General features: G+C 37.8%; 1 protein-coding gene across 8 annotated transcripts in view; it reads right to left on the bottom strand.

Moving 5' to 3' along the window:
- The window catches only part of CDK14 (cyclin dependent kinase 14), a 325,653-nt gene that overhangs the window by 162,790 nt on the left and 136,665 nt on the right, over positions 1-26,198 (bottom strand). For all 8 annotated transcript variants that reach the window (XM_068934789.1, XM_068934788.1, XM_068934786.1 and 5 more), the window contains 2 exons: positions 15,529-15,591; positions 1,757-1,880 (listed from right to left, as the gene is read on the bottom strand). In XM_068934789.1, coding sequence (XP_068790890.1) covers positions 1,757-1,880; positions 15,529-15,591 — 187 coding nt within the window. The remainder of the gene's footprint in view (positions 1-1,756; positions 1,881-15,528; positions 15,592-26,198) is intronic.

Below are 26,198 nucleotides of genomic sequence, written 5' to 3'. Positions count from 1 at the left end.
TTTAATTATTATTGTTTGGGTTCTAGTAGTACCTGGCAATGCCTTGCAGTCCTAGACAAGTGTTAGTATTGTCACAGACACTTACTAACCCATATGAAATGGGTCTTGAAACCCTAAAGAGATTACTCTTATAGAAACAACTAAAAAGTGGACATGAAATTATAATGGACTTCCTATATCCATATTTAGTGGAAAATATAGCTGATTATTTTCAAATGACATATTTTTAAAAAAGTAATTCTTCTTTAATAGATTTTCTCATTAAAAAAAAAAAAAATAGCTCCAAACTGGCAACAAAGCTTCAGCAAACGGAAGGATGGCACCATCTGAAACACTGTATGTACCGAAAGTGCTTGTAAGATCATCTATAGAATTTGCAGTATCAACCAAAGCTATAGCACCATCAGTATAATCTCCTGAAAGACTTAAAATGAGGCTACTTAGAAGTCAGATAACTAAACAGTATTTTACAGACATACAAGATTAAACTAGCCATTTCAAACAGCACAGAAGCTTAACCTAAGACTAATGCATATTTCACTGCAAACAAAAACAATTTTCCTGCTTCACATTGTTAAGAAATGAAAACTCGCAATAAAATACATAATACAAGAGAGTATTTTTAAGCATTTCCTTAAAAAACTTGTGGCATCTTCCAAGCTTTGAAAGATAGAACTAGAAAATAGCATGTAAAATTAGATACTTCTTGGTTCTAATGCTATTTATTTAATCGCCTTATAGTCTAAAGGCCAATCGAGTTGTTGTGGACTGTGTCCGCCTGAAGTCCTGTTCCTTTATGTAGCGTAGAAAATACATACCGAGCTGTTAATTGCAGTAATGCTAATTAAAAGACAAAAAACACCACTACATTAACAGTGCCATTGCCAATTAGCACATAAGGCTCCCTCATTACCGCTGGTGAATGAAATGTGAAGCCCAATGTGGATAGCAGTCATAAAAATAACAGATATCTCAAAGAAGCTGATAAGTCACGTTTTCAGCTTACTTCAGGAGTTCTGCTGGAGTCAGTATCTGAGAAGTTGACCTATAGGAAAGAAATAAATTCCTACAACACTTTGTAAAATCACTACAGGAAAACATTACCATTCTCCACACCTACATTCACAATGCCTTTCAGAGCAAACAGTACTGCTCCAGTATAGCCACTAGAAAGTATTAAAAAAAACAAAAACAAAAACTTTCAGAGGACAATTTTCCCTGACTTCATACCTTCACATGAGGCTTCCTCATAAAGGACTAAGAACAGAGACTGAAAGCAGTCCAGATGATCTTAGTTTCTTTTATACTTCAGAAAGAATATATGTTCTTATTTTCTTCAATCTCTTTCAGTCAATGGGCATTTTATGAAAATTAACCCTACTTCTAGATCTCTATAACCCTAAGGCTATTTATCGAAGTGTTCATGCTCTTGATATATCCTGTATTCCCTCACATGAGAATTTTCTGTGTTTTCACAGAGGTTCTAAATTCTAGTTCTGGAGGTCTGGTGGTAAAGAAAATTGAAATATTTTCAGCATTATCTTCCTAGTGAGAGCTGGAGTATGTATCTATTTTCCACTTCCTCTCTTTTGATGAGGCGTTTTGTTGACCATAGTCAATGTCTTTGCTCTGGAGAAAAATTTACAATGAAGGTATGTCTAAGGAATGGGGTGGGGGGGAGAAGAGAAATCAATGGAACCATCTGTCTGACATTCCTACAACATTATAAGAGACTTGTAATTAACTGCTTGCCTACCAAAGTCTGCCAGCTTTAACTCCCCCGTGTCACTGATCAGAAGATTCTGTGGTTTCAGGTCCCTGTGCAAAATGTAACGCTGGTGGATGTAAGACAGTCCTCGCAGCAACTGAAATAAAAATAACTGAAAAAGAGGGGGACAAAAAATGACCTCTGTTAATAATTTGCATATAACCACACCTGATTTCTTCACAATATGCAGGGTGCTTATATACCATGGCAACATCATGTCAGAAATCCTCCCAAACTGGCATCATTCCCACCCAAATTTAACACAATGAAATTTCCATCCAAAAAATATGCACTTTGCAAGAACTAGCCCAGACTCCAAGCCTACTACATTATACATTCAGTTTGCCTGCTTTAAACAGAACAAGAGCAATACAACCAGTGCAGAAGGCTCAATTTCTACCAAATTATAATTATAGTCCATTTACCCATATGGCCTTAAGAGATTAGGTGGTAGCCTGAAGACAGATGTGTATCTTCACTAATTATAGGGAACAACAGTACAGGCTGGATAGGGAGGAGGAGATAAGGCTGGGGGATGGGACACTAGAGCTAAAACAAAGGAGGAGTTAATATAACACCAATAATGCCTGTGTGCCCATGGAAATATACAAATATGATAGATTTTTCCCCTCAGAGTTTTATATGGGAGCTGCTTATGTATTTTTCATTAAAAAAAAAAAATCACTGTACCTAAAGATGACTTTTGAAATCTACTTATACTAGTCTTCAAGGTGAATTTATATGGGAACCTAACTCATCCCTACGTTTCTTTTAACCCTTCACTGTACTCTACAAATGCTTTCCCTACAGCTTTGGATTCAAGTTGTGTATTTCTGTAATTTACTATTATAAACAAAGAGTTAGACGACAATGGAGATCTTTCATTCTCCCCTTTTCATCTTCTCTCCATCGTTCTCTTGTGCCCTTTAGAGGCACCTGCCATAAAAGACTGTAAATTTTAGCCTTACGGATTTTGTCAATACAAAGGGTGAACAGTTGTTTCACAGGAGTCTTCTATGTAGTTTTGAAGGATCTCTCCTATTATACAGACCCTTCATATTGCCTGAAATATTTTAAGAAATATTATGGTTTCCAAATGGCAACTAAACAAGCCTTTGCAATGCCAAACATGGAAGATTTAAGAGTTGATATGGACCCCGTGCCTCAGTTCAACAGATGGCAAAATGCGCTCTCCTGCAAGCTGCAGAATCCACACCAAAGATTTGGGAAAAGTCACCCTGGGCACATCAGAATCTCCAATTAACCTGCAACACAAGCTTCCTGTTTATTTAGTGACTGCTGAAGTGAGGAGACATTATAAAAGGGGTTATGAAATCTGATTATAAAAGAGAATAAAGGCTGACATGAAAGAAACAGAAATGTCATGTTACTGAAGTTGAAATGCATTAAATTGCATTTCATTTTTCCCCCAAGTGCAGACACAATATACTGTATGTTTAGTTATTTAGCCAGGGCACAAAGAGCCATATCAATCACCTTCTCGCCAGGGTTGGGTCTAACAAAGAGCTGAGGAAACCTAAGAGCAAAATACAGAAACAAAAGAAAGAATAGCAGGAAAGTCATAAGTAGCACGCACATGCTTTTTTGAATTGTGATTAAAATGGAACTCATGGTACACAAAACTATTTTAAGGGCAGGAAGTAGTAATGCTTTTCATCGTAGCCTTAAAATATAAATTAAATGCAATTAAATGACTTCCAAATCATTTTTGGAATAGAAAGGTATGGGATATAACCAGTCTGCTACACTAATTCAATGGTATTTGACCCCAAATATTTTTTTAAGTATTCAAAGAAACTTCAAACATCATGTTATATTACAGCACTCTAGTTCTTATAATTCAAAAAACATTAATGTGGGCTTTAACTTGGCTATAATGCAAACAGTCAACTGATTTTACATACTGTGCTAAGAAAAAAGAAATCACAACTAAACAGAAAAAAATGCCAACTCTGTAAGTATGGCTTTGGAAACTACAAATTTTATTCCAAGTTTCTTGATATGTTGTTTTCATTGACTATTTCCACAGAAGGCAATTAATGCACCCACAGATACTGTATCAATAATTTCTTCATTACACGATTGTGAAAGAGAAAGGGGAAAACATCCCTGAACTCTTTAGAGGGTAAACTTTGCTGATTTTTTGTTGTTTTCTCATTTCCTATCAACTTTGTTCTAGTTTGGTAATATTAAACATGAAAAGACTCAAATGAAAATACGAACCTAACACCTCGCAATAGAACATTCCACAACAATAGGCCCTTCAGGATTGCTTGCAAAGGGTACCGCAAAAGAGCCTCTCCCATTCCAACTCTTCCCCAGTTCATAAAAAGAAAAAGTCAGCTGGAAATAATTGTTTCTGATGCCTCAGAAAACACCTCTGTCTCCTCACAATCAAGTGCCCTCAGCTGCCTTTGAGGAAAGCTGTCTCTGAGAAACCTCTCTGCTCCGCTCCAAGACTATCTGCATTATCCTCACAAGGAAAGAAATCCTTGACATGGAATTCATGTTAGGTGAAGTACCATTACCTCTTATCCATCTAGCTGATCTGAAATCAGCATACCACACATCGTGGTCATACTCTGATATTGCTTGTTCAATTCTGACAGTAATGAAGCCTCAGCCTGGTGCTTTTGTGTGGTGTTTCCCACAGTGATCAAGCAACTGAACCACTGTTTCCTCCTAGGTCTGCTAGGGGTTCAGCTTTCCCCAGGCCCCAGGATTGCAGCCCTGAGTACAAGAGGATGACTCTAACAGGAGTCAATGGCAAACTCCATGCTGACTTCAGTGTGTTGGTTGTGAAGAAGAAATTCACAGTTCTTGAGCTTATATGTTATTATTTTTTAAATTTGTATCATCATAAACTTGGCTATGTAATTGTCCAATAACCTGTAATAAATAAACTATTATATCATGTTGGGTATCTAGTTTATAGCTTATTAGCAAGAATGAGGTTTTGGCTATTTTGAAACAGGTGATGATGTAATGAAAGAGTTATAAGATTACAAGAATCACTGTGGTGAAAGTTGAAAGAGAAAGAAAACAGAAATGAGATTAGTGTATAGCAGTGAAGCTTTCAGCAATGCTTACTCTTGCACTAGGATGTTCAATATTCTTTAAATTATATTTAGATTAAAAAGTTTGAATATCTCTTTCAGGCCCTGCTTATTTAATAGAGCCATGAGAAAACACATTTCCCCCTCCCCCAATAGTTATGCAGCCTTCACTTTAATCAGAACAAAATATTCTAATAAAGAACACTCACTGACAGTGAGAAAAATGCATGCAGGTCAAAGCTAATTTGAGGTTTATGGACTGTGATATTAAAAGAACATTAGCAGTTCTTAACACTTACAAGAGAAAACACTCAGTGCCACAAAAATGCTAGCACCTACAACAAATGAACAAAGACATTCAAGCCACGAGCTACATATGACATTTGACCAAATGGCTGTTTAAACCAATTAAACCCTCTGAGAGCCTTGCCAGCTGTCTGGATTATCAGCCTTGGTTTCATGGTGCTATCATGAGTCGGGGTTAGTGCATAACCTAGACCATTACATGCACTGTCACTATACTTGACTCAACAGCTGCAAGATGGCTTGTGCACAACAGGATGCTTTACTATTCTCTCAGCCTCCGAATCTCACATAGGATCCTGAGCTCTTCCCACTCAAACGAGCTCGTCAAAGCCACACACTGACACAGGCCATCCAAAACACAGCTGATGGGTAGGACTGGCAAGAGTTAATGCTTTCTGACTTAAGTTCAGACAGCTCTGACTAGTCTCCTGATAAAAGGGGGAGTAGAAGTGCTCAGATGACTTCACATCGTTGCTCTCCGCTACCAGAGACGGTAAAGAAATTTTCGCAAAGGATGCTGGGATAAGTGAAAAGCAGGAGGAAATTCACCACATGCTCAGAGAGATTCTCCAGAAAATGTACCACTTCCACACCACTTCTCCTGAGGCATCAAGCACAATATACATGCTGTCCAAGAGGAGAGACCAATGAGCCCGGTGGAGGGCTTTCTAAGTGAGGAAACTGTCTTTCCTTGATGGCATAGAGGGATTTCTGAATGATTTCCTGCATTTGAACTCCCTTACCACATGCGTTATTGTGGGAATAAATGATCTGGCCCTAGATACATAGGTAGAAAATTACACAGAACCTTTTACTCTATAGAAGATGCAGGCAAGTCCAACTCTTGCCTCTGCTCTCTCTGCAGCGAGAGGGCACAAACGGAGCTGAGCTAAACTGGGCCTTGAGTTCACATCAGTGGTTCAGCACAGATCTGAAAGCAGGACTGGATTAACATGTCGGTTCCTTAACAAGCTCATATTGCTGTATTAGCACAGTTACTTTCAAACAGTAACCACACAATACTACATAAGCTTTAGCATCGCTCATCACTGATAACCCAAATGCTCCTGCTTCTAATATGTATCAAAGCACACCAATAGGGTATCACTTAAAAATTTGAATACCCTTGTGTGTATTCAGCATCAACTGATATCATAATGGGTCTTAATAAGTCATCAAACCTACAAATAGCAGTAAAAGAAACCCAATTCAGGACACCTCATGCCTGCAACAAATTTACTTGTCCTATCACCCAGAGGATGTTATAGCCACCCTCAGTGAATTATTAGCTATTTACAAAGGCAAAAGGAGGTAAGAATCACACAGTACAATCATGCAGCTTTGGAAATACGCAGTGCTCAGTTAGGTAATGTGAGAGTTTTAGATATGACTGTTTTAAACCTTTAACATAAAGGTTTAACATAACCTTTAACATAAAGAAAATCTACCTGGTAATATGTATTATCACAGAAGCAATGAGAAACGTCCGTGAATTCTGCTAGCATGTCAAAAGCTAATCAAGCACAATCTTTTACCACCATCAGTTTGCTATTCTTTTGCCCTCCTCACAAACAGGAGGAGATAAAACGCAGCTTCTCACTACTAACAGCGTCCTGGGGAAATACTGAAGTTTTTAGGTCAAAGCTTCATAGACTTTCTTGCTTAAATAGTAAGAAGAAGAAATTTCAGGAACAAAGTGTTGACTTGACAAGAATTTGCATCCCCAGGAATAAAATATCTTATCTGAATAAAAAATTATTAGTCATTTGAATCAGCATGAATTTTGTGATCATAAGAAGCTTTAGTTCAATAAAAGCTACTCCTATCTGATCTCCCCAGAACCAGATGAGTCTCTCAAAAAGAGAATTTGAAAAATACTCTTCTCAGAAAAGTATTTTAGAGGCTGATAGCTTGCCCCTGCATTCCTTACCCAGCGTCTTACCAAAGCCAATTTCAGACAGAAATGCATAACAATACACCCACTGGAAATGAAGATCATATAATTTCCAACAAAAAAGTCCCCAAAACACAAACTTTTACACTTACTGGTAGTAGAACTGCAAAGAAAAGAGAACGGAAAGTGTTAATTGGCTGACTTCTATTCTCTTTTATGTTCTTTTAATCATTTTCTCTCCCCTCTGGGTACTGCTGCAGTCATTTGCAAGGAGGAAGGTATGCTTAATTAACTGAGGGTAAAGACACTCCCTTATGATCAGTTGCAGTCATCTGCTAATGTTCAAGAGGTGAAAGATTTTCAGATTCCTTTTCAATGGTAAAAGCAAAAATCAATTCAATTCAATTCAACCTCCTCTTCTAACTTGCATCAGTTCACTCCCATGCTGAACTAGGTCAGGGTGACAACCGGTACCTCACCAATTTTAAAGACACTGGAAAAAGTGTTTTATTCTCCCCTACAATATTTTCATTGTTTTTGCTAAACTATATGCATCATATAGAAAATAAATTGCACATATCCACATGTGTGTTTCAGTTAGGGGTTTGCACATATTTGTCACTGTAGTAAATATAAAAGTGACATTCTTCTAGCATGAATTTTAACACGCTGATAAAGAATTCTGCGTTTAATGTTCACAGTTGTGCATATTATCAAATCATTACTTTAAGTGACAAGACTGACAAAGTAGAGTGAAATGCTGATGCCATATTTAATGTCTGATAACTAAAAAGTCTAATTTAAATAATCAATTCTCAATGCCTTATGTAAAAGACAACCTTAATTTGGCATAACGTTATTCTGTCTGCTGTACACCTGCTTGTTCACTGAAAGATGAATGAAAAATAGCAACTTCTCAACCACATGAAACAGCCTCTCTTCCTACTTAGCATATATCTGTTGAAATATAATTTTTAATTCAACTCTACATCAGCAGCATCACTAATTTCAGTGAGTAGGAGAGAGATTTCAAAAGCATGACATTAGTTTGACTAGCTTCCAACTTAATGCTAAGTAATGGCCAGTAAAATAAAAAGGACCATAACAGTATGTGCTCACTTTAGAGTAAAAGTATGTTTTTAGCTGAACTCCAACAAGTCAGTATGGTAAGTGAAACAAAGCATATTCTCATCTGGATGCATGAAATCAAAATTCATCATAACCAGATACATTATCATAGTTTAATCATCCAATTCCTGCGCATCTAAATTTGTGGTAGTCAAACTTTTGGTCAGACACCACTGGTCACACAGATACTCAGGTCTCATTGCCTCAGCTTTTCCTGTATCATGTAATCAGATATTTGTCACCTGTGGGTGCAGGACAGATCATATGATTCAACACAGTTCTCCCATGAAGGGGGATACAAGCCTTTTGTTCACGTGGTAGACGTATATACAACCACAGGTTGGGGAAGAAAACAGAAGCGCTATGGGGAGGGCCCGGGGGATGGATGAATTTTCTGTTAAGAGTAAGACTAGGTACCATTTAGGCAAATAAAGTACCACTGGAAGTGTTTACAAAATCCTGGATGCATATGGATTGCTGTTGCCTGTCAGCCACCTGAACAGATTGCAATACACAACTTATGCAATGGACAAGGAGAAAGAAATACTCATCTTTCTCAATTGCCCAACAGGGTTTTTTCCAGAGTACAATAATAACACAACTGTAACATAAAAACCAAATGTCTTCCATATGTTATATTTCACTAATGAGCATACATTTTTATATACTACTAATAACCAGTGGAGCTTCTGCTCAGCAAGAGACACTACGCAATGCTCCAGTATTACCAAAGTTGCAGCAGCTACCCTTCAAATGCAGTCAGCTTCATGTGGATCAGATACAGGACTTAACTAACTCCTTGCTTCAGAATATTTTAAAGCAGTAGTCAGTTCAATTATAAATATTTATGTTTGCAAAAGACAACAGATGACAAATACTCTAATGCGTTGACTCAGATTGGCATTCAGTGACTAATTTGAAAATTAACAAAATTATTCATCTGTCAAGAATGGATACTACTTTACAAATTGCAACCATAAGTTAAGGACAATGTTCACAATATAGCAATATATAGAGAAAAAAGTGAATATTGCAAGTGATTAAGTGGCAGAATGACCCTGAGATTTCTCAAAACATCAGACATCATTAATTCATCCTGCACTTTGTGTTGTTTAGGGGGTCGCTAATAAAACCTTGGTTTAACACATTCAATATATTTAGCATATCTGATTTGGGATTTTTGTTCATGAATAGTTTAATGTGCTAGTCAGAGCTCAAAAATGCATCTCTTAAGGTTCTGGGCAGTTTTAAACTTATCGTACTGTGGACTGATCTCTTCTTGCACGCTTGCATACATACAAGCGTTACAGCACCCCTCTATGCTTCAGTAATTCCTATTTATTATTTTTCCATCCACTGCTACACATTTCTTTTCACGTATTTTTGTGGAATTTTAATGTTGTAACTAGTTATATTTTTTGCTTCAGTTTGAGAACATTTTCTATAGAGATTATGTTGCTGCCTAGGAAACAATATCAGAATTGCACACTGTATTTTGCCACAGACCTCACATGTGACCTCAGTCAAGTCAACCATTTTCTCCAACTCAGACCTTCAGCATAACAAAGCGAAAACATATTTTTAAAGGTTGTGAAGGTAAGGTTTGTTTGTTTGGGCTTTTGTTTCAAAAATAGCAGCACATTGTACACATAAGACTGCCGCATCTTGCAGACTCCGCAGGAGCAAGGAACAGATCAGAATTCAGCTGGGGTAAGAGTCGGATTCATGACAGCTCCCACGAGAAAGCTGAATAATCCTGTTCCCTACAAGGAAAGTGCTACGCAAGGGGTCCTCTTCCTCCTTATTGCTTTATGGCCCTGGGAAGAGAAGAGGCACCGAGAGAAGAGGAAATCAGAGAGACGATATTAGATGGAAAAGAAAGAACAAACTAGAAGTTCCTTCTCCCTCTGGTCACAGTAGATGATAGGAGTCTTCCAACTTGCCTGCAGGAAAGCTTTGGAGGGTGATTTGAGAAGACAGAAACAGTTTTTACTTTTCTGCTTGACAACCCCGTTGTCACCCAGGCTGGTGTTGCACTAACTGAGGAACTCTGGGACAGAGACCAGTGGTATTTTTAACTTAGTCAGAGATGCTTTTTGAACTCAAATGCTTGCACAAGCTGATATCACCTCTAACGCTGCAGGGAGAGAGAAAAGGCAGATAGAAAAATGCAAGGATGTTTTTCCCAAAAGCATGCAGGTATTTCAGTGCACCATCACTAATTAAAAAGCAAATTAGCTTTCAATAATATATTTAGTTTTAAGATAGGAATGTAAACAAGCAATGCAGGCATGACAGATGCAAGCCAGTGCGCCACTTGCTCCACCAATAATAGGAGCTGCAGCAAATGGACTCAGCTATGGGAAAAAAAACTCAACAAAATAGAAAGATAATTTTACTTACAGATAGAAAGAAAATGTGACTGGGAATGTAATAAAATGGAGTAAAAATACATTTACAATTATTCCAGAAGTTAAAAAAAGTTAAGAATGCAGTTTTGGAAGTGTGATAGATTTTCACAGGATACCCTGAAATACAGGAAAAAAAGGTACTGAAAATTAAATTATGAGTTTACAAAACAAGAACCATTTACAGATAGCTGCAAACAAAGGCTCAGGATATCCAAGAAGATTAGTCAAAAGGCTAAGAGAGATGACACTCCACCAGACAAAAAGAAGCACAAATCAGCAGGAATACCATCATGAAAAGACTCTGGCAGAGTTTGGTGCTGTGACCAGTAGTTTCTGCTGTAGGAAGCAATCCAGATGTTTCAAGGGGGTGTCCAAGAAGCATGAATTATCTCTAAAGGCAGCGACAGCTGCAGGAAAGAAAGCTTGGAGTACAGATGCCAGTACTTTGGGCCAGGAGGCACAGTGTAGGGATAGTCAGGAGCAAGTCTGGCACAGGATAGAGCAGGACGCACACAACCTGTACCTCAGCTTGCCACAGCCACATTTTGGAGTTTGGCAAGCTCTACATGGCATATATTTATAAAACAGCTCCTAACTTAGTCTACGTATAAGGCTGCAGCAGTACCTTCCACCAGAAGTAGAACAGGGTACAACATACATGTGGGGCCATATACTCAAGACTTACTGCTTGCCTTCAGTTAAGGAAGAACTGAAAAAGACATCTTCAAAACCAGACACAAGAAAAGATGAGGCTGTCCCTACTAAACAGGACACTTATTAAATAATTTACCTTTTTCTTTCCTCTTTCTTACAGCATTCCTTATACTATACACTGTATTTGAATATATAGTTATAAATAAGTGGCAGATATATAGGCTTGTTAATGACCAAAGATGTATATTGTTTACTTGGAACTATCAGGGTTTGAATCTAGTTTTGAATCTAGGGATTGGCACAGCTATGTTTCATCATTTTCCTTCTAGCTAATAAGATATTACAGGCACCTAACCAGATATATGTCACCAGGATTCTCAGCTTAACCTTCTCAGGATATGTAGATTAAAAACAACATTAGATAACATCTCAGCCTCACACAAAAATTCTTTGAAAGGTTTAAAGCCTGGTGTTTTTTCTAAGGCCTGGGTCTCTGCACAGGAAGTGGAAAATTCTGAAGTCACTACATGTCCATGCATACACACCACTAAAAATGCTAAATCTAATACTTCAGGAAGCAATTTTTTTTGTTTACTTAAACACACTGTCCCAAGACTCTTACAACTGCAGACTGAGACAGCCCTCTTTACACTTTCACATACTTATGACATTCTGCTTACTCTTTATTTAAAATATGTAAGCAACAGCAGATAGCCTATCTAAAACCACAAAAAGGCAATGTCAAACACAACACCCAAGGGGACAGCAATAAGCGCGTCCATCAAAGTAATTTGGATTTTATTCTATTTACAATTCCTCTTCATCTAAAAGTAACCTGGAGGGAACAGCATTGTCTTGTAAATAAGGAGAAAATTCAGAAACATAATTAGACTGAAGATGTCCCATAGAAATCAAACATAAGTAAATAATGGCTTTGCTTCTGCATTCCTATAAAGTATTGTTTTACAGGAGCTATTTGTACAATATCCTTTGGAAAGAGAAATGTGTGATTATGTGTTTTTGTATTTACAGTAATTGACAGCAAGCCAGAAAGGAATATCCATCAGTAGGCTGTAGTTTCCTCACAACAAAATTAAAAGGCAGGGGGCCTTTGTCACCGGGAGAGCCACAACGGCTTACTCCCACGGGTTAGCCCCAGAGAATTAGGGCTGATTTATTGCTACTGGAGTATAACCACTCAACTGGAAGGTTTTAAAATGGGTTTGGGGATGTAGCCACATAACCAGTGATTCTAAATGCACACAATCTACAATTCCGACTAAGACTAAAATTCCTGAAGGACATCTAGCAAGAAGGGCCTGGCAGGGAGAGAATGGCTAATTAACATGCCTCAGCTCAACCCTTAAAAATCAGCTGGCGCTCCAGAAAGTCATCTCTGTCCAGAAGCTAGAACTAAAATAGGTGACAAAGCCTCAGAACCACAATTACTTGTGCCAATAGACTTAACAGAGTACAACAAAATATTAACATCGTATGTAGTAACGATCCATCCCTCTGTAAGAAAAGAGGAACACAAACTTTTGGTTTTGCATGCTGGTGAAGGTCTAGGAGTTGTCAGTGTATACTACTCTGCTGTGTTCCCTTCTCTCTGCACCTCCTATCCTCCCAGCTGAAGAAAACATCATGTTTGGCTAAGCACATATTTTTGACTCATAGCTTGAGAACATGTAAGTACTTCACTGACAACCCCAAACATGCTATTTCAGTGTGAGAATGGTGGGAACTCAAATTAGGATGTTAGGTTTTAATAAAGACCGCTATAAGCCAAGGCTAGCCCTTGCTGCTGGCCTGACAAGAGACTGTACTAAATACATATAATCAATCTTAATTGTTATTATTTGAGAAAAAGAAGTAATTTTAATTTTCCAATGGAATCACTCATGGCAGAAGGGCAATTTTATCTGCTTCCACAAACCAATGCTTTTCCCTTTTTTTCTCCATTGCTGTTAAGCAATAAAGATGGCCGCAGGAATACATGCAGCAAAATCACAAACGGGAAGTGCTGCTGTTGCAGTTCCCTCTACAATTCCAGCGCACAACATTCAACAGTGCCTGTAAAGCAGCTAACCAGCTTAACAGCAAAGCTTTCCTGCTAAACTTTCTTTCTGCCTTCGTAGGTACATATGGTTTCTACAGTGAATTCGTTGTAGAAGCCAGTTAACTCAGGATTTAGAGGAGTGAGGTATTAGCAAGCCCAGTTATCGATGTACATCCATCCTCCTCAAAGATAAGTTCACCAGGCCCTGATATGAACACGAAAAAGTACAGTTATGGGAATTATGACGTCCTCTCTGTGGGGAAGAGTTACAGCTACAATGACTATTGCACACTATATCTTAAGTGACACAGCACTGCAGCTTTGGAGTATTCTCATGTATGTGAAGCAGCATGAAGATCAAAACCAATTTTAGCTTATCCCAAACCTCAGAGAGCTGAAAGTAAAAGTTTTCACAGAGGGATATGAAACATAGAGCCATTACTTCAAAAGCTCACTCAGCACATGAAACTCTACTTATAAAACTGAGCAATGAAGAAAGCTCCAAAGGTTCAGTGACCGAACACCGCCTGTACCTCAGCTGCCTTCAGCTACACAGAAGTTGAGCGCTTGCAGTGGCACCATGAAGCAGGCACCCCTCAAACACTGGGAGGAGACCTCACTCCAGGAGGCAATTCACCCATCCCATTCTGGCACCTATCTTTACTCTCTTTTTGACTTCATGAGGAAGCCTAGATAACAGGGTTAGATGAGTCACAATTTCTACAAGGCTCACATTGTGCATACCAAAACTTGGGCTGGTAGCAATTCTGTCTCCACACAAAGTCCTGCATACTTAACTGGGTATAGCCTGACTGTGAGGCTGAAAAAACACCTCTGAAAAGTCATCTTCCTCTCTAGGGTCTTCCCAGGACTCTGCCTCCCTGACGTGCTTGGTGATCACTGCAGTGGGAATATCAGCTTTCTTCTCTTTGGCCCTATGGTCAGGGAATACGATAGGGCTATTCAGTTGCTGCTACTGCCAGCAATAAATGATTCAAGACTGTTTTGCACTGACTGGTCCGCCTTCAGTGAGGGTCCTCCCCATTAGCTTTTTTCGTCCACATCAGCAAACTGTTCAGGAGACAGTCGTATGTTACAAGGATGCTATCTTCCATCATATACATCACATATTTTCATAGAGAACTTTTATTTTTTTAATTTGGACAAATAAATTCAATAAGGAAGAATTTTTTCTGATTTTTTTCGATGATAGCCATGTTCATCTAATTTCATATATGGCAGACGTCAACTTTCAGTGGACATACACAGAAAATTAATCAACTTACATTGTACAACTACCTGATGTACAATAATGATCACCTATTACAAAAAACTAAACTATTTCCTCTTTTTAAAATTTTTTTTCTGAAAATCAAACAAGTCTTTTCAGCTTTTCAGGTAACACTTATTTTTTCCATGAACTTCTTAATTTCTCTCTTTAAGCAATTAAATACTGAAATAAAATTCTCAGCATGACAAGTGGAGATTTAAGCACTTCCAGAGCAGAACAACACTGGGAATGGTGTCAAAGTGCAAGACAAGTGTAACAAATATCAGCTGGGTGGTCTATACATACAAGACACATACTGCATGTCTGACTGGCTTCCATTTAATGCTAAAATAATTTGGCTGACTTCCCAGAAAGTAACTGGATCAAGTCTTTAACAGCTAAATACTTTTCTATTAAATTCTGCTAATAATAAACCCCCTTTACTGCATGATGATTCTTAACATCTACCTTAAAAAAGAAAAATGAAAAAAGTGAGCTCTCTTTTGAAAATCTTAACGAAAATAAGGGAGCAGAAAGATTAGGAAAGATGCCTCATATAGAAAAGTAGTATATTTAGCTAATAGAACTCATTATAGTTCCCTCAAAGCCCATGAACTTTACACTGATTTACCTCACTGAAGATCCAGTGCTGACAGCCTAAAACACATTTACTTAGGAAGTGTTAGGACACTAAATGTTTGAGGGGAGGGGCTACCAGCACTAAAACAGTACTTACTCATTTATTCTGGCTCAGAATCAATTTGACACACTTCACAAGTTCTTTTGTAGGAATGTTCAAACATGTATCTTTAATTATTTTTAAATGAAAATAGTTCATATGCCAGTCATTTTTCTTTTAGCTAATAATCAGACAAATTACAAAGAAATCATTCACATGACTTTCTGTGCAAGTTTATTGTTACTGCACTTGTCTTGAATGTGTCCTCTTTTTGACTCTTACCTTCACATTTTCTGGATGAAGCCCTCCAGGGTGTTTGTCCATGTACTGACATAAATCAGTGTGCTAAAAGAAAGTCAAATGGAAAAAAATGTATTAATACATCTGCATGATTACAACAATAAATATCCTTCTACTTAGGAGTGGACAGAACTAATCAAAGATGAGGAGATTTTTACCACCCCCAAACACGCTTGTACTTTAAGGCTCCATGTTATTGAACAACCTCTGTAATTTGACTGATATGAATATTCACCAAATGTAAATTGCATGTGTTTCTAATGTCCTGCATAAGGTAAAATTAATTATTTGAACTTCAGTATAATTTTGTAACTTTAAGAACTGTATCACCATCAATACCATACAGGCAATGCCTGGGAGAAACAGGAAGAAAATAAGGAAGAACCTCAAATACTACTCATATTATTCACATTAAAACATTGGCTCCTAATTCTGAGTTTTATGGTGAGCCCAAATTAAGACGGTTTAATGGTTTAGAAAATACATCTCAAAGAGACTGTACATCAGAATATTGTATGATAGTTTTCAGCTCAAAAAGACACATGTATTATGCACGTGTACCGCTATTAATTACAGATACTTTAGAAAATAGCCTCATTGAAGACTCAAGAATTTAAATCAGTTTTTCACAGTTGAATGTTCTCTGCAACTACACCATAAAATCTCTTCATAAAATAAGTATACTTGCAATGTATAATCTTATTAATATCATAATAAATATTTTAATAATAATTTTTATTATTATTATTATATAATTTTTTATACTATGTAAGCATTATTTTCTCTGAATTTTTCTCTCTCACTTCTTCAGTTTCCTACCAACTAGCAGCACACTTGCACTGACGTTGCATTTTACTTCTCTGCTCTGACTGCACAACTCAGCTTCTGCAATTACATTCAGAATAAACCAAGCAAAATTATCCACTGGATTAACCATCAAAAACTAGGACTGATTCTGTCCTCCACATCTGGTTTCCAAAAACATCTGGTAAAAATCAGTCAGCTTTTCTTGAAAAGCTACTTGGCCGTACATGCCTCACATACAGAACACACCAACTAAATATAGGCAGTATTCAATGTGAGAGTTTTGGACAAAAGCTTCCTCTGAAATACCAGAAGAGTTTTCCACTGCAATGTTCTCAAGTCCAGGAACCCTTCTCCAGTGTCCTTTTGCAGAATTATCATATGGATAAATACTAAAGTTTACACCTGCTAAGACTAAAATTAGGGCTAACTGCAACTGTTCTATATAAGCTATCTTCTATTATTTTAAAGCTAATGATGAAAATACACCGGATATGTAGAATTAACATTGTAAGGGTATAACACGCACTAGTTGATTAGGCTGTACACCAGTACACTTTTTTTCCAGAAATTCTTACATGGCTTCAAAACAGGAAGCGGCCTGACCATGGGAAAGTGCTTGGTTCCCAAGATGAAGTTTGTTAATATCACAAGGGCAGGAGGCACTCAAACAGACACACTGCACTGGAGTACAACAAAACAGTTTCTTCCCAAACACAAGCTACAGTAATATGTCAACTTATAGATAATGCATCACTGAATGCATTTACAAAGAAAATGAAAAAATATACCTTATCTATCAGTGCATTTTTACTGTTACTGAATTATTTTAAGTGCATTCTGCATGAAGTCTGTATTTAGATTAAAGGCTTATTTTCAGTTTTATAAAATCTATTAGCTGTTTCAGGTATTATTTCTCTTCTATTCTCCCAGTCAGTTCTTTGGGACTGTATCAATGCGCCATGTCAAGAACAGGCCACACATCCTTCAGTATTCATTACCACATTACCCAAATCTTGATTTTACTGTATCAACACCAAGGAAACATTATCGATCACAGTCATCTGTTAACCTTGTCATCTGTTTTGAATAATTAACAGCTCTTGAGTACTAACACTAGCACAAAAATCTAACGCCTCTGGCAGAATATCTCCTGAAGAATCATTGCTGCAGGTGATGTCTGTCTTCCTAGCTGGCATCAAATAAGGAATCTGGGGAGCTTCCACCCTGTTTCAACATGTTCTCTCTTACTGCAGGGAAATGACAGCCTGGTGGAATAACATGTTCTCTTCTTTAACTTCAATACGAATTTTAAATAGCGGTAGCATCTGCAGTGTTTGGGAGAAGTTTAAAAAAGCATGAGCTACTGCTTTGGAAATACAGTCAGGGTGAAAAGGGCAGCTCTGTATCATTCGTATCACACAGAGGCAGAGACGCCTGTCACATCCACCCACAGTGCTGAACATGCTCGCTTATGTGGGCTGGCTTAAGAAGGAGGATTATAATTTCCCGGCAGTTCAGTCTCCCAGTCTTCGTGGGTGACAAACAGCCTGGTAGGTGGAACCTTGCAGCCTCCTTCAGTTTCTACTAATTTCTAAAATTTGCAAATAGCCAGCAGAAAACAGATTAGAGGAAGACAAATTCAACGGTACTTTGAAAGGTCCCATGACTGGGACCTCCCAGTACCCCAACTGCTCACTAGCCACATGGTTTTAGTCACCAAAAGCGTTCTAAGAGCGTCCCCTTCAGAGTCACATCACTAGCAATAGCAATAAAAGTGGTCTTTCTATTTTCATTTGTAGCCAAGCGTGAGGACAATCCCATTTTATTCCATTTATATCTCAGTTTTTATTTGGATGCATTTTCTCTGTGCATGAATATCAACTATGATCATCTTGTGTTACGCGTCATTCCCTACTTCAACTGCATTCAATTACTTCTTCCTAATGCAAGGACCAGAAGAGCTGGCAGCCAAGTATAAACCTCTGTGTCAGTACTTCTCTCCTTCAAAAATTGATTGGCTGCATCGATTTAAAATTTCCTGTGAGTGGCAATTTCTGCTGTCATAAAGAACCCTGGAAATCTAGCACAGTTAATAGTGCAGCAGTCTTTTCACAGCTTCTTTTTTCCCAACACACAGTTTAGATACACCAAAACTACTAATAACTCTTCATTCAGATAGGAAACAGAAATACAACATCTTTTCTGCTCAAACCTTTCAAGAGCTTGCCATCATAAAACTCTAAGACTTAGTTCTTCTCATAAAAGCAGCTAATCACTATGGTATCAATTGGGAAAGCAACTTACAAAATTATAGTAGTATACTGTTCCTCACTTAAAAAAAAAAAAAAGGAGGTGGAGTAGAAGCAAAAGCATAATCAGCTGCTTTTTCTGTTCCCAAGGTAGGCACATTAAATTAAATACGAATATAGCCAGGAAAGCTTCAGCACTGCCGACAGCTATTTCTAAACCCATTTTCCCTTTTGGCAAGCAGGTGTCCATCCAGTGCTTGTGTGCTCAACTGACACTGAGGAAGAAGACATCAACACAAGTTTCAGGAAAGCATTAGAAAAGAAAGCGAGAGAGTAGACTGGATGAAAGCCGTTTTCTAACTGTATTCCATGAAATTGGTGCCGTACAGATAAATCTTTCCTCATAGCATATGACAAGGTAGAAGGCAACGTGCTTTCCCAAGTGGAACAGTGGCTCCAGATACAACACTACATACTCTGACACTGGACTCTTCGCTGTCCTTAGCCCCTTAGAGCTAATGAAATATATTCCATTGGGAAAATTCAAGATATCATTATGTATTGGTAATAACATTAAGCTGTGCTGAAGCAAGGTAGTAACAGACAAGAAACAAGCCAACCAACAAACCTCTTACAGTCAACTCACCACTAGCTCAGAGGGTGAGAACACCTTACAGGGAAACTGGATACCATGGAAACACAGTGCAGAGACTCCCAAGTAATTGCAAATATCTGTCACACACATGCTGACCCCAGGTGGATCTGGCTAGACTGATTCTGCTTAGATCTAGCTTTGTAACAACTATTTAACACACTGTTAATCCCCAGCCCAGATAAATCACCACAAATAACTGAGTTCTGATTGAATACTATATTTTTGCATATGTTCAAAATCACATTTATTCCTGCTCCGAAAACCCCACCAGTTTACCCAGGGTATAGCTACACATAGTCTCTTAGCATTCATCTGTTATAACAGCCACAAAGAAATATTCAATAGAGCTAAGCTAAGTTTCCACTGTGAAGAACTCTAAAGTAACAAAACTGCAGAATTAAGGGTGTTCCTCTAACCTTTAATTTGTTCACCAAAAGTATGCACTATGATTTTCTTTTAATGTGTACTGTGATCATACACTTGTTTTCCCCTCACAAGATGAGGCATACACGCTGAACAGAACAGAAGTACTTGATTACCGAACAGCTGTTCTACTTTTTTTCCCCCCTCCTTCCTCACATTGTCTCCATCTTTTTACTACTTTGAAGGCATAATTATTAATCTCATCGGCTTTCCTGCACTGCTTATTGCTACAGTATTCACATGCTTCACCCAAATAAATAAATTTAATAGCAATTCAGAGGAAATGTGGCAATATTCCCCTCTATGAGATAGGTGAAGCAAAGAGAAAAAAGTCTAAGTACCACCGATTTGGGGATCTCAATTTAAAGCATTTTGGTTTTGACTTTTCAGAGTATTTGGCATTAGCTTACCTTCTATATGTTTTGACTGACTTTGGTTATACCTGTGAGCATATAACACTTTCGCAAGGGAAACTGATAAACTCATGCTGAATAGCAAAAATAAGGAATGAATAGTAATATTTGAATTGTGATGCTGGTAATTTCTGATGACATCACAAAATTGTGGTAATGATGATTTCCAAAAAAGTACATAAACTCTGTGCAGGGATAGAATCTAGTTCTTTAAAGGAGTATTACCTGCTTTATCATGAAACTCAACTTTCAATCCAAAGAAAGGCACCCAAGTTTCTACATCCGCAACAAATAAGAAAGGTTCAACAACCACCACAGGCCTTCACTCTACAGTCATCTGCAGATTTGCAAAGGAGGGTCTTCCACAAGGATGGCAAATAAGATTGCATTGGCTCTCTTAAATCTCACCTTCTCTTAATTTTAAGATTTGACCTTGCCACCTCACTACCACAACAATGTTTTGGGCAAAATCTGTTACGCTTTTGTAACAACAACTCGATCTCTTCTCCCACTACCGCCTCCCCCAGAAGTAAGTTCAGTTGTTCAGTGGATGCAATCTACAGCATTATAAGCTGTGAAAGATTGCAGCCACACTGAAGGAGAGATGCAATCTTCAAAGACCTAGTTCTTAAGTACAAACAACAAATTTGTTAATAGGAGGAAAAAAAGTGCCACTCTGCATGACATGAATATCTGCAATAAGAGTCATCTAGCTACAGGTTTAAGATGTCTTGGCAATTTTGTCCGAAATTAAAAATAAATAAAGGCAACCTGGGGCAGACATCGACACCTCATTTCTTCAAATAATGGTATTTTACTAAATCATGCCAGAAGACCCAGGGCTGTGATGTGAATTTAGGGTTCTGGTACATAGCTAAACATCCTGAGAAGGCTCAGTCAAGCCTTTATGCTACCTTCTCTCCAGAAATTAAAACATAAAATCTTTCCTCAGTGCACATCCCAAGTAAGTAGATCTCCATTAGGAAACACCTGCAGGGGCCTTGACCCTTCTTGGGATGGGTGGCAGGAGTCCTGGTTAGAACAGATGCTGCAGAGTCTCTCCTAGGATAGGGAAGGGAAAACTGATGCTCAGATATGCTAGTTCCACCCTTCTGTTTCCAAACTATACACAGAAGCACATCAGGCAGTGCCCATTTCATCCACTCAAACTTCAACGATTTTCAAACAATTTTCTCCCTATGAGGAGGCAAGTTATCTCAAATCATGAGATCAGAGTCTAAATAAAAAATAACAAAATTATATAAGGATTAAGCAAAAGCAAGCTTCACTCAAGGAACAGGAAAAGAATACAGTGCTAAAAAACAAACAGAAAACCCACACTTAACGTAGACTATCTCTGTTATGTCCGTCACCCCTTCCCCATCAACTACCGTGACAATACCACAGCAAGTTTCAGGTACTTCACACAAACAACCTGTAGGCAGTATTTCATAAAGGGAGGAAACGGTGTTTTGCTTGCAATGTGTGGCAGAGCTGAAGTGTACGAAGGAAAATTCTACGCAGTAAGACTTTGGCTTATGTTTGTAGACACATGCATGGGTGTATTTGTGAGCACACTGTGCATAAGCATCTGCTGAAGGGAAAAGAAACCAGGCTGATATTTATCCAGCTGAACAAAGTTGATATAAACTGCATTCTGCAAGAGAGAGAGAGAATGTAAATTAAAGAGAAAAAACGCCAGACAGATGCTGAAGATTCAGCACCTCCCTTCTCCCCTTGAAGAAAGAATTCTAATCATGAATAGATGAGTAAACCACAAGCTACATGTCCCTCAGATATGCTTTCTGCTTCACTTTAAATTCAAGTATTTTTGTTTGACTGTCCTGCGCAGAAATTGGAGTCTCTACTACCAAACATAAACAAGTCCAGACAAAGGGCAGGAAGTCTCCTTTTAAAGGCACAGCCAACTACATGAAAGGAGTTCTACTTCCCCAGCCCTTTTCCATCATAATTATGTGACTGTCATTCTCTTCTAATTAAATTAGTCATTTCTACTTCCCAAGCAATAGATTCTCTCTCCCTCCTCTTCCTCAGTCATGATAAATCTACATGTGACTGAGCTGTCCCATAATTCTGCCTAATTGGTTTCAGCTGTCATTTCTGAAGCTGAAATGCATGGAGAGCCTGGGGCTTGTGAATGGAACAGGAAGCACTTCCAACCACATTCCCATCATGTAAAACCAGCAATGTGAAAGAACCCTTCCATTAAAACAAAAACTGTACTATTTGGCTTCTGGCAATGACATCATGCAGCAGACAGATTGTGTTGTTTCACTGAGGCAGCAAGACTGTTGCAAGCCATTCTTTCCCGTTAAAAAGAGAGCGCACATTATTTACGCCCTAGCAGTTTTCCCAACTAAAATACTTTCCCTTTTGTCATTAACAAATTCTTAAACTGATAATACAATTTACCAATAAAAGCACAGGCAGCAGTAACATTTGAAGTGATAGGAGAACAAAGAAAAGTTAATTCTATTTAAATGGAATCTAGCCTTCAACCTAGGTGATCCGCAGATGATAACTGCAAAACAGTTTAAATTATATTTAATCGTTTTGGTGCTTTCGAAAGTGTCATAGGCTTTCATCTTTAAGTATTTCCATGGCTTTCTATAACTCCAAGTTAGCTCTCTTTATGCAAAAGGAAGGTATCTGGCATGCTAACAAAAAAATTCCTACAAGCAATTTCTGAGTGCATCTTTCAGAAAAAGAGCAGAGAGCAACAGCAGCAGCTGGGCTGAGCAGCAGCGGAAAGATATATATTAAGGATTCAGGAAAAAAAAAACACACAGGACACCTTTAATGAAAACAATTTTCCTTCTAGATGTTTCTAGTGACTTGGAATTCTCACACACTGTCAACAAAGACAAATTTACTTCAAAACACATTGAATAATACTATGTAGAGAAGGAGGTGGGAGCAGAGGGAAAGTATATAATATATACAAGAACCTACCTGGGAGAGAAAACAAAATGCACAGTTGTCTGATTTTTGGTTGCTCTTACAAAATATATCTTTAGTTATTGACATAAAGTCTCCTTTAATTGCAAAGAGAACAATCTGCTCTGTAACTTACATGGATGAGACCCGCCACTGTGGAAAGCACTATTGTTTTCCAAAGGGTTCAGTTGTCACTTTACCCTCTTCTTTATTCCTTGGCCACCTTAATAACTCTATCAGCCTTTCTAGTAAATCAGACTAAAGAGATAGTAAACAATTAATTTGGTAAGATTACTTTAATAAAAGAATCACACCTCAAAAATCAGTAGGAATTTGTGTATGGCACACTTAAAATCTAGCAGCAGATCATCAGCTGGTGTAAACTGTGATGGGCCTATATCCCCTAAAGTTAAAAGGGTTATGACAATTTTTACAAGCTGAGCAACTTGTAATTCATGTGCACATACATATGTGCATATGAACTTTAATTTGCAAAGTCATAAGGGCTCCATAGCACTGAGCATATCACAACAAAAAAAAAAAGTTTAACATTTCTCAGATACAAAAGTCTCCGTTCTAGCATGGCAGATGCCCTAAGCTGCACGTGACTGAACTCACTGCAGAAGCATGTGAACAGCCCGAGCGCTGCACGTATCCATGCTAAAGTTGCGCAGGGCAGGCCTTTGACAACGCAGATATAATAACACAAGCTGAAACAGCACAGGAATCTTTACTAGATTGGTATGCTGTGCTACAAAGACAATCTCATCTTCAGGGCAGGAAAAAAAGGCAGTGCTAATGTTTTCTCTAAAAGGCTACAACATCCTATGGTAGGCCTCCCTCCACTTTGGCTGAAGGATTATTTTCTGCCATGCCTCTTCATCCCAACTGTCCATGCATGATCACAGGATTAATAAAAAATTTATAGGGAAAAATTGGAGGTCAGACTGCAAGGCAGACAAAAGGAAAATGATGCTTCTGTGCATTATATTCTCTTTACTTAGAGCAGTAAAAAAAGAAAAAATGAGTTGGCCTTTTTCTCTTTCAAATGTTTATTCTACTGAAACTTGATTCTTTCATTTATTCCCTGGAGTCATTCATCTTGACTCCAGAGACTTTTATTATTATTATTTTGCCAGGATTGCTCCCCCTAACTTTCTGTTTTTGAAGACTTCTTAAGCATATTTTCTGTAACTATGATTCAATTAGTATGATGCGGCATACTGCTAGTTCAGCAAGGAAGACATATTCTTAAGATTCACAGTTGTATTTAGAAATGTTTCACTCTCCAAATAGCCAGTTTTTAAGTCTATACTGAAGATTTAAAGAGAATGAGAAGTCAGAGCTTCTCATTCTGTAAGGAACAAAACAGCAGTTACAACCCATATTATTAAAAAGCCTGAGAACAAAGTTTAATTAGAGTGGACAGTGTCTAGTATGAACTGAGATACTGTCATTTTTTTACTTCACATTGAGTTGGACAATAATAGTTTATTATTGAAAATAAAGATAAGGCTTATGTGGGATACAGCCAGAATATTACTCAGGGTAGAGCTGCCCAGGAATTTATAACATAGAAATAATAAATTACTAAAGAATGAAAATATTAAAACCAGGAGGGTATTTGTTTAAATTTCGTTCAAACTAGTAAAAGAAAATGATTTTCATACATTTTTTTTCCTTCAGTTCCTGGTACAGGAAAGCCACTGTATGTATCTACCTCAGTGAAAGTCTACAGGTAGTCCTATTTAGGTGTTGAAAACAAAGATAGAGACAGAAAGGACCTCAAAAAAAAAATCAACTTGCCTCTATCTACTATTAATGACATATCGTTCTGCTGGTTATTTGTCTAAACTATTCTTAAAGACTGCCAGTAATAGAGAAACCATGACCTCATAGTCACTTCTTCAGTGCTTTATTATCCTTACCATTAACAAATGTTTTCCTAAAATCTAATCTCACTTTTCCTTGCTGCAATTTAAGATCATTTTCCTCTTTATCCTGTTTACCATGAACATGGAAATAGATCAGTCTCTTTCTCTATAACACATTAAAAGGCTTACAATCAATGCATCTTTCTTTTTACCCTAAAAAGCCCTACTTTGTTTAACTTCTCCTCCAGAAGCTATTTATTCTAGATGCTTAATCTTCCTTGTTACCTTTTCTCCTCAGGTCTGCAGTTGGTTCATGCCTTTCTTGTATATAAATTTACCATGTTGGCCAACTCTGTACTGAGTAGAGTGTTAGTGTTGACATATGTGTCTCAATACATGGACTTTGCTTGACTACAGTGACGTTGTACACTTTTAACTGCAACTCAGGAAAAAACTGTAACTGGGATCTGTCAGTAGACAGAATACCTTACTTGTTTTCCAGTGTTTCATCTGCCTGCTCAGATCCAGATGTTTTTCATGTTTTGATTTTTTTAATACTCCACATTGAATACACTTATTAATACTTAATAAAAAGAAGAATAAATAATAGATGTTAATTATTAAATGATGTGAAGCATGCTGCAAAATTAAATATTTGGTATGTTTATGAAAACATTATTGAAATGTACAAAGTATAGACATTCAGTTACATACAGCCTACCAATCTGTTGGATTATTACCTCTTGATTAGCCTTGTTAACACAGCTATTCAGAAGTAGGTGAGCCTAAAAGTGACCATCTACTCAAAAAAAACCAAACACTAAAGATAGGTGGGTCTTACATTAAGCAAGTGAAAGAAATGTCGAGACTACATACCCTATTTTTTTTAGAGATATAAGGGAGAAAGCAGAGATTTCTCTTTAGCAAAATCAAGCTTTCAGAATAGAAGTCATTGGGAGACTTTCCAATGCTTTGATAAAGCTTCCCAATTTTACATACGGGAGGGAGAGAGAAGAATGAGCACAGTGGAAACAAAAATCAGTGAGATCCAGCACGGTTAGGACGATGGGGTAAATGGAACAACATCTATCCTCCTCCCACTAGCCCTTTGTAAAACTTTGTTAGCTGAGTAGGAGTGGATGAGCTTCTAAATACATTTTTCGATCCTTCTTTTCTGTTGAATCCAATGCCTGCCACAGTCTCTACAAAGCACCAAGCAATTCCCTTCTGAAAACCCTTCTGAAACCCCACTTCCTTAAGCTGACTTTACTTC

The sequence above is a fragment of the Struthio camelus genome, chromosome 2, assembly GCF_040807025.1.
Source record: "Struthio camelus isolate bStrCam1 chromosome 2, bStrCam1.hap1, whole genome shotgun sequence".
Classification (NCBI taxonomy): domain Eukaryota; kingdom Metazoa; phylum Chordata; class Aves; order Struthioniformes; family Struthionidae; genus Struthio; species Struthio camelus.
Note: the sequence above shows the minus strand (reverse complement) of the source record. Positions and strands in the feature narration are given on the sequence as shown.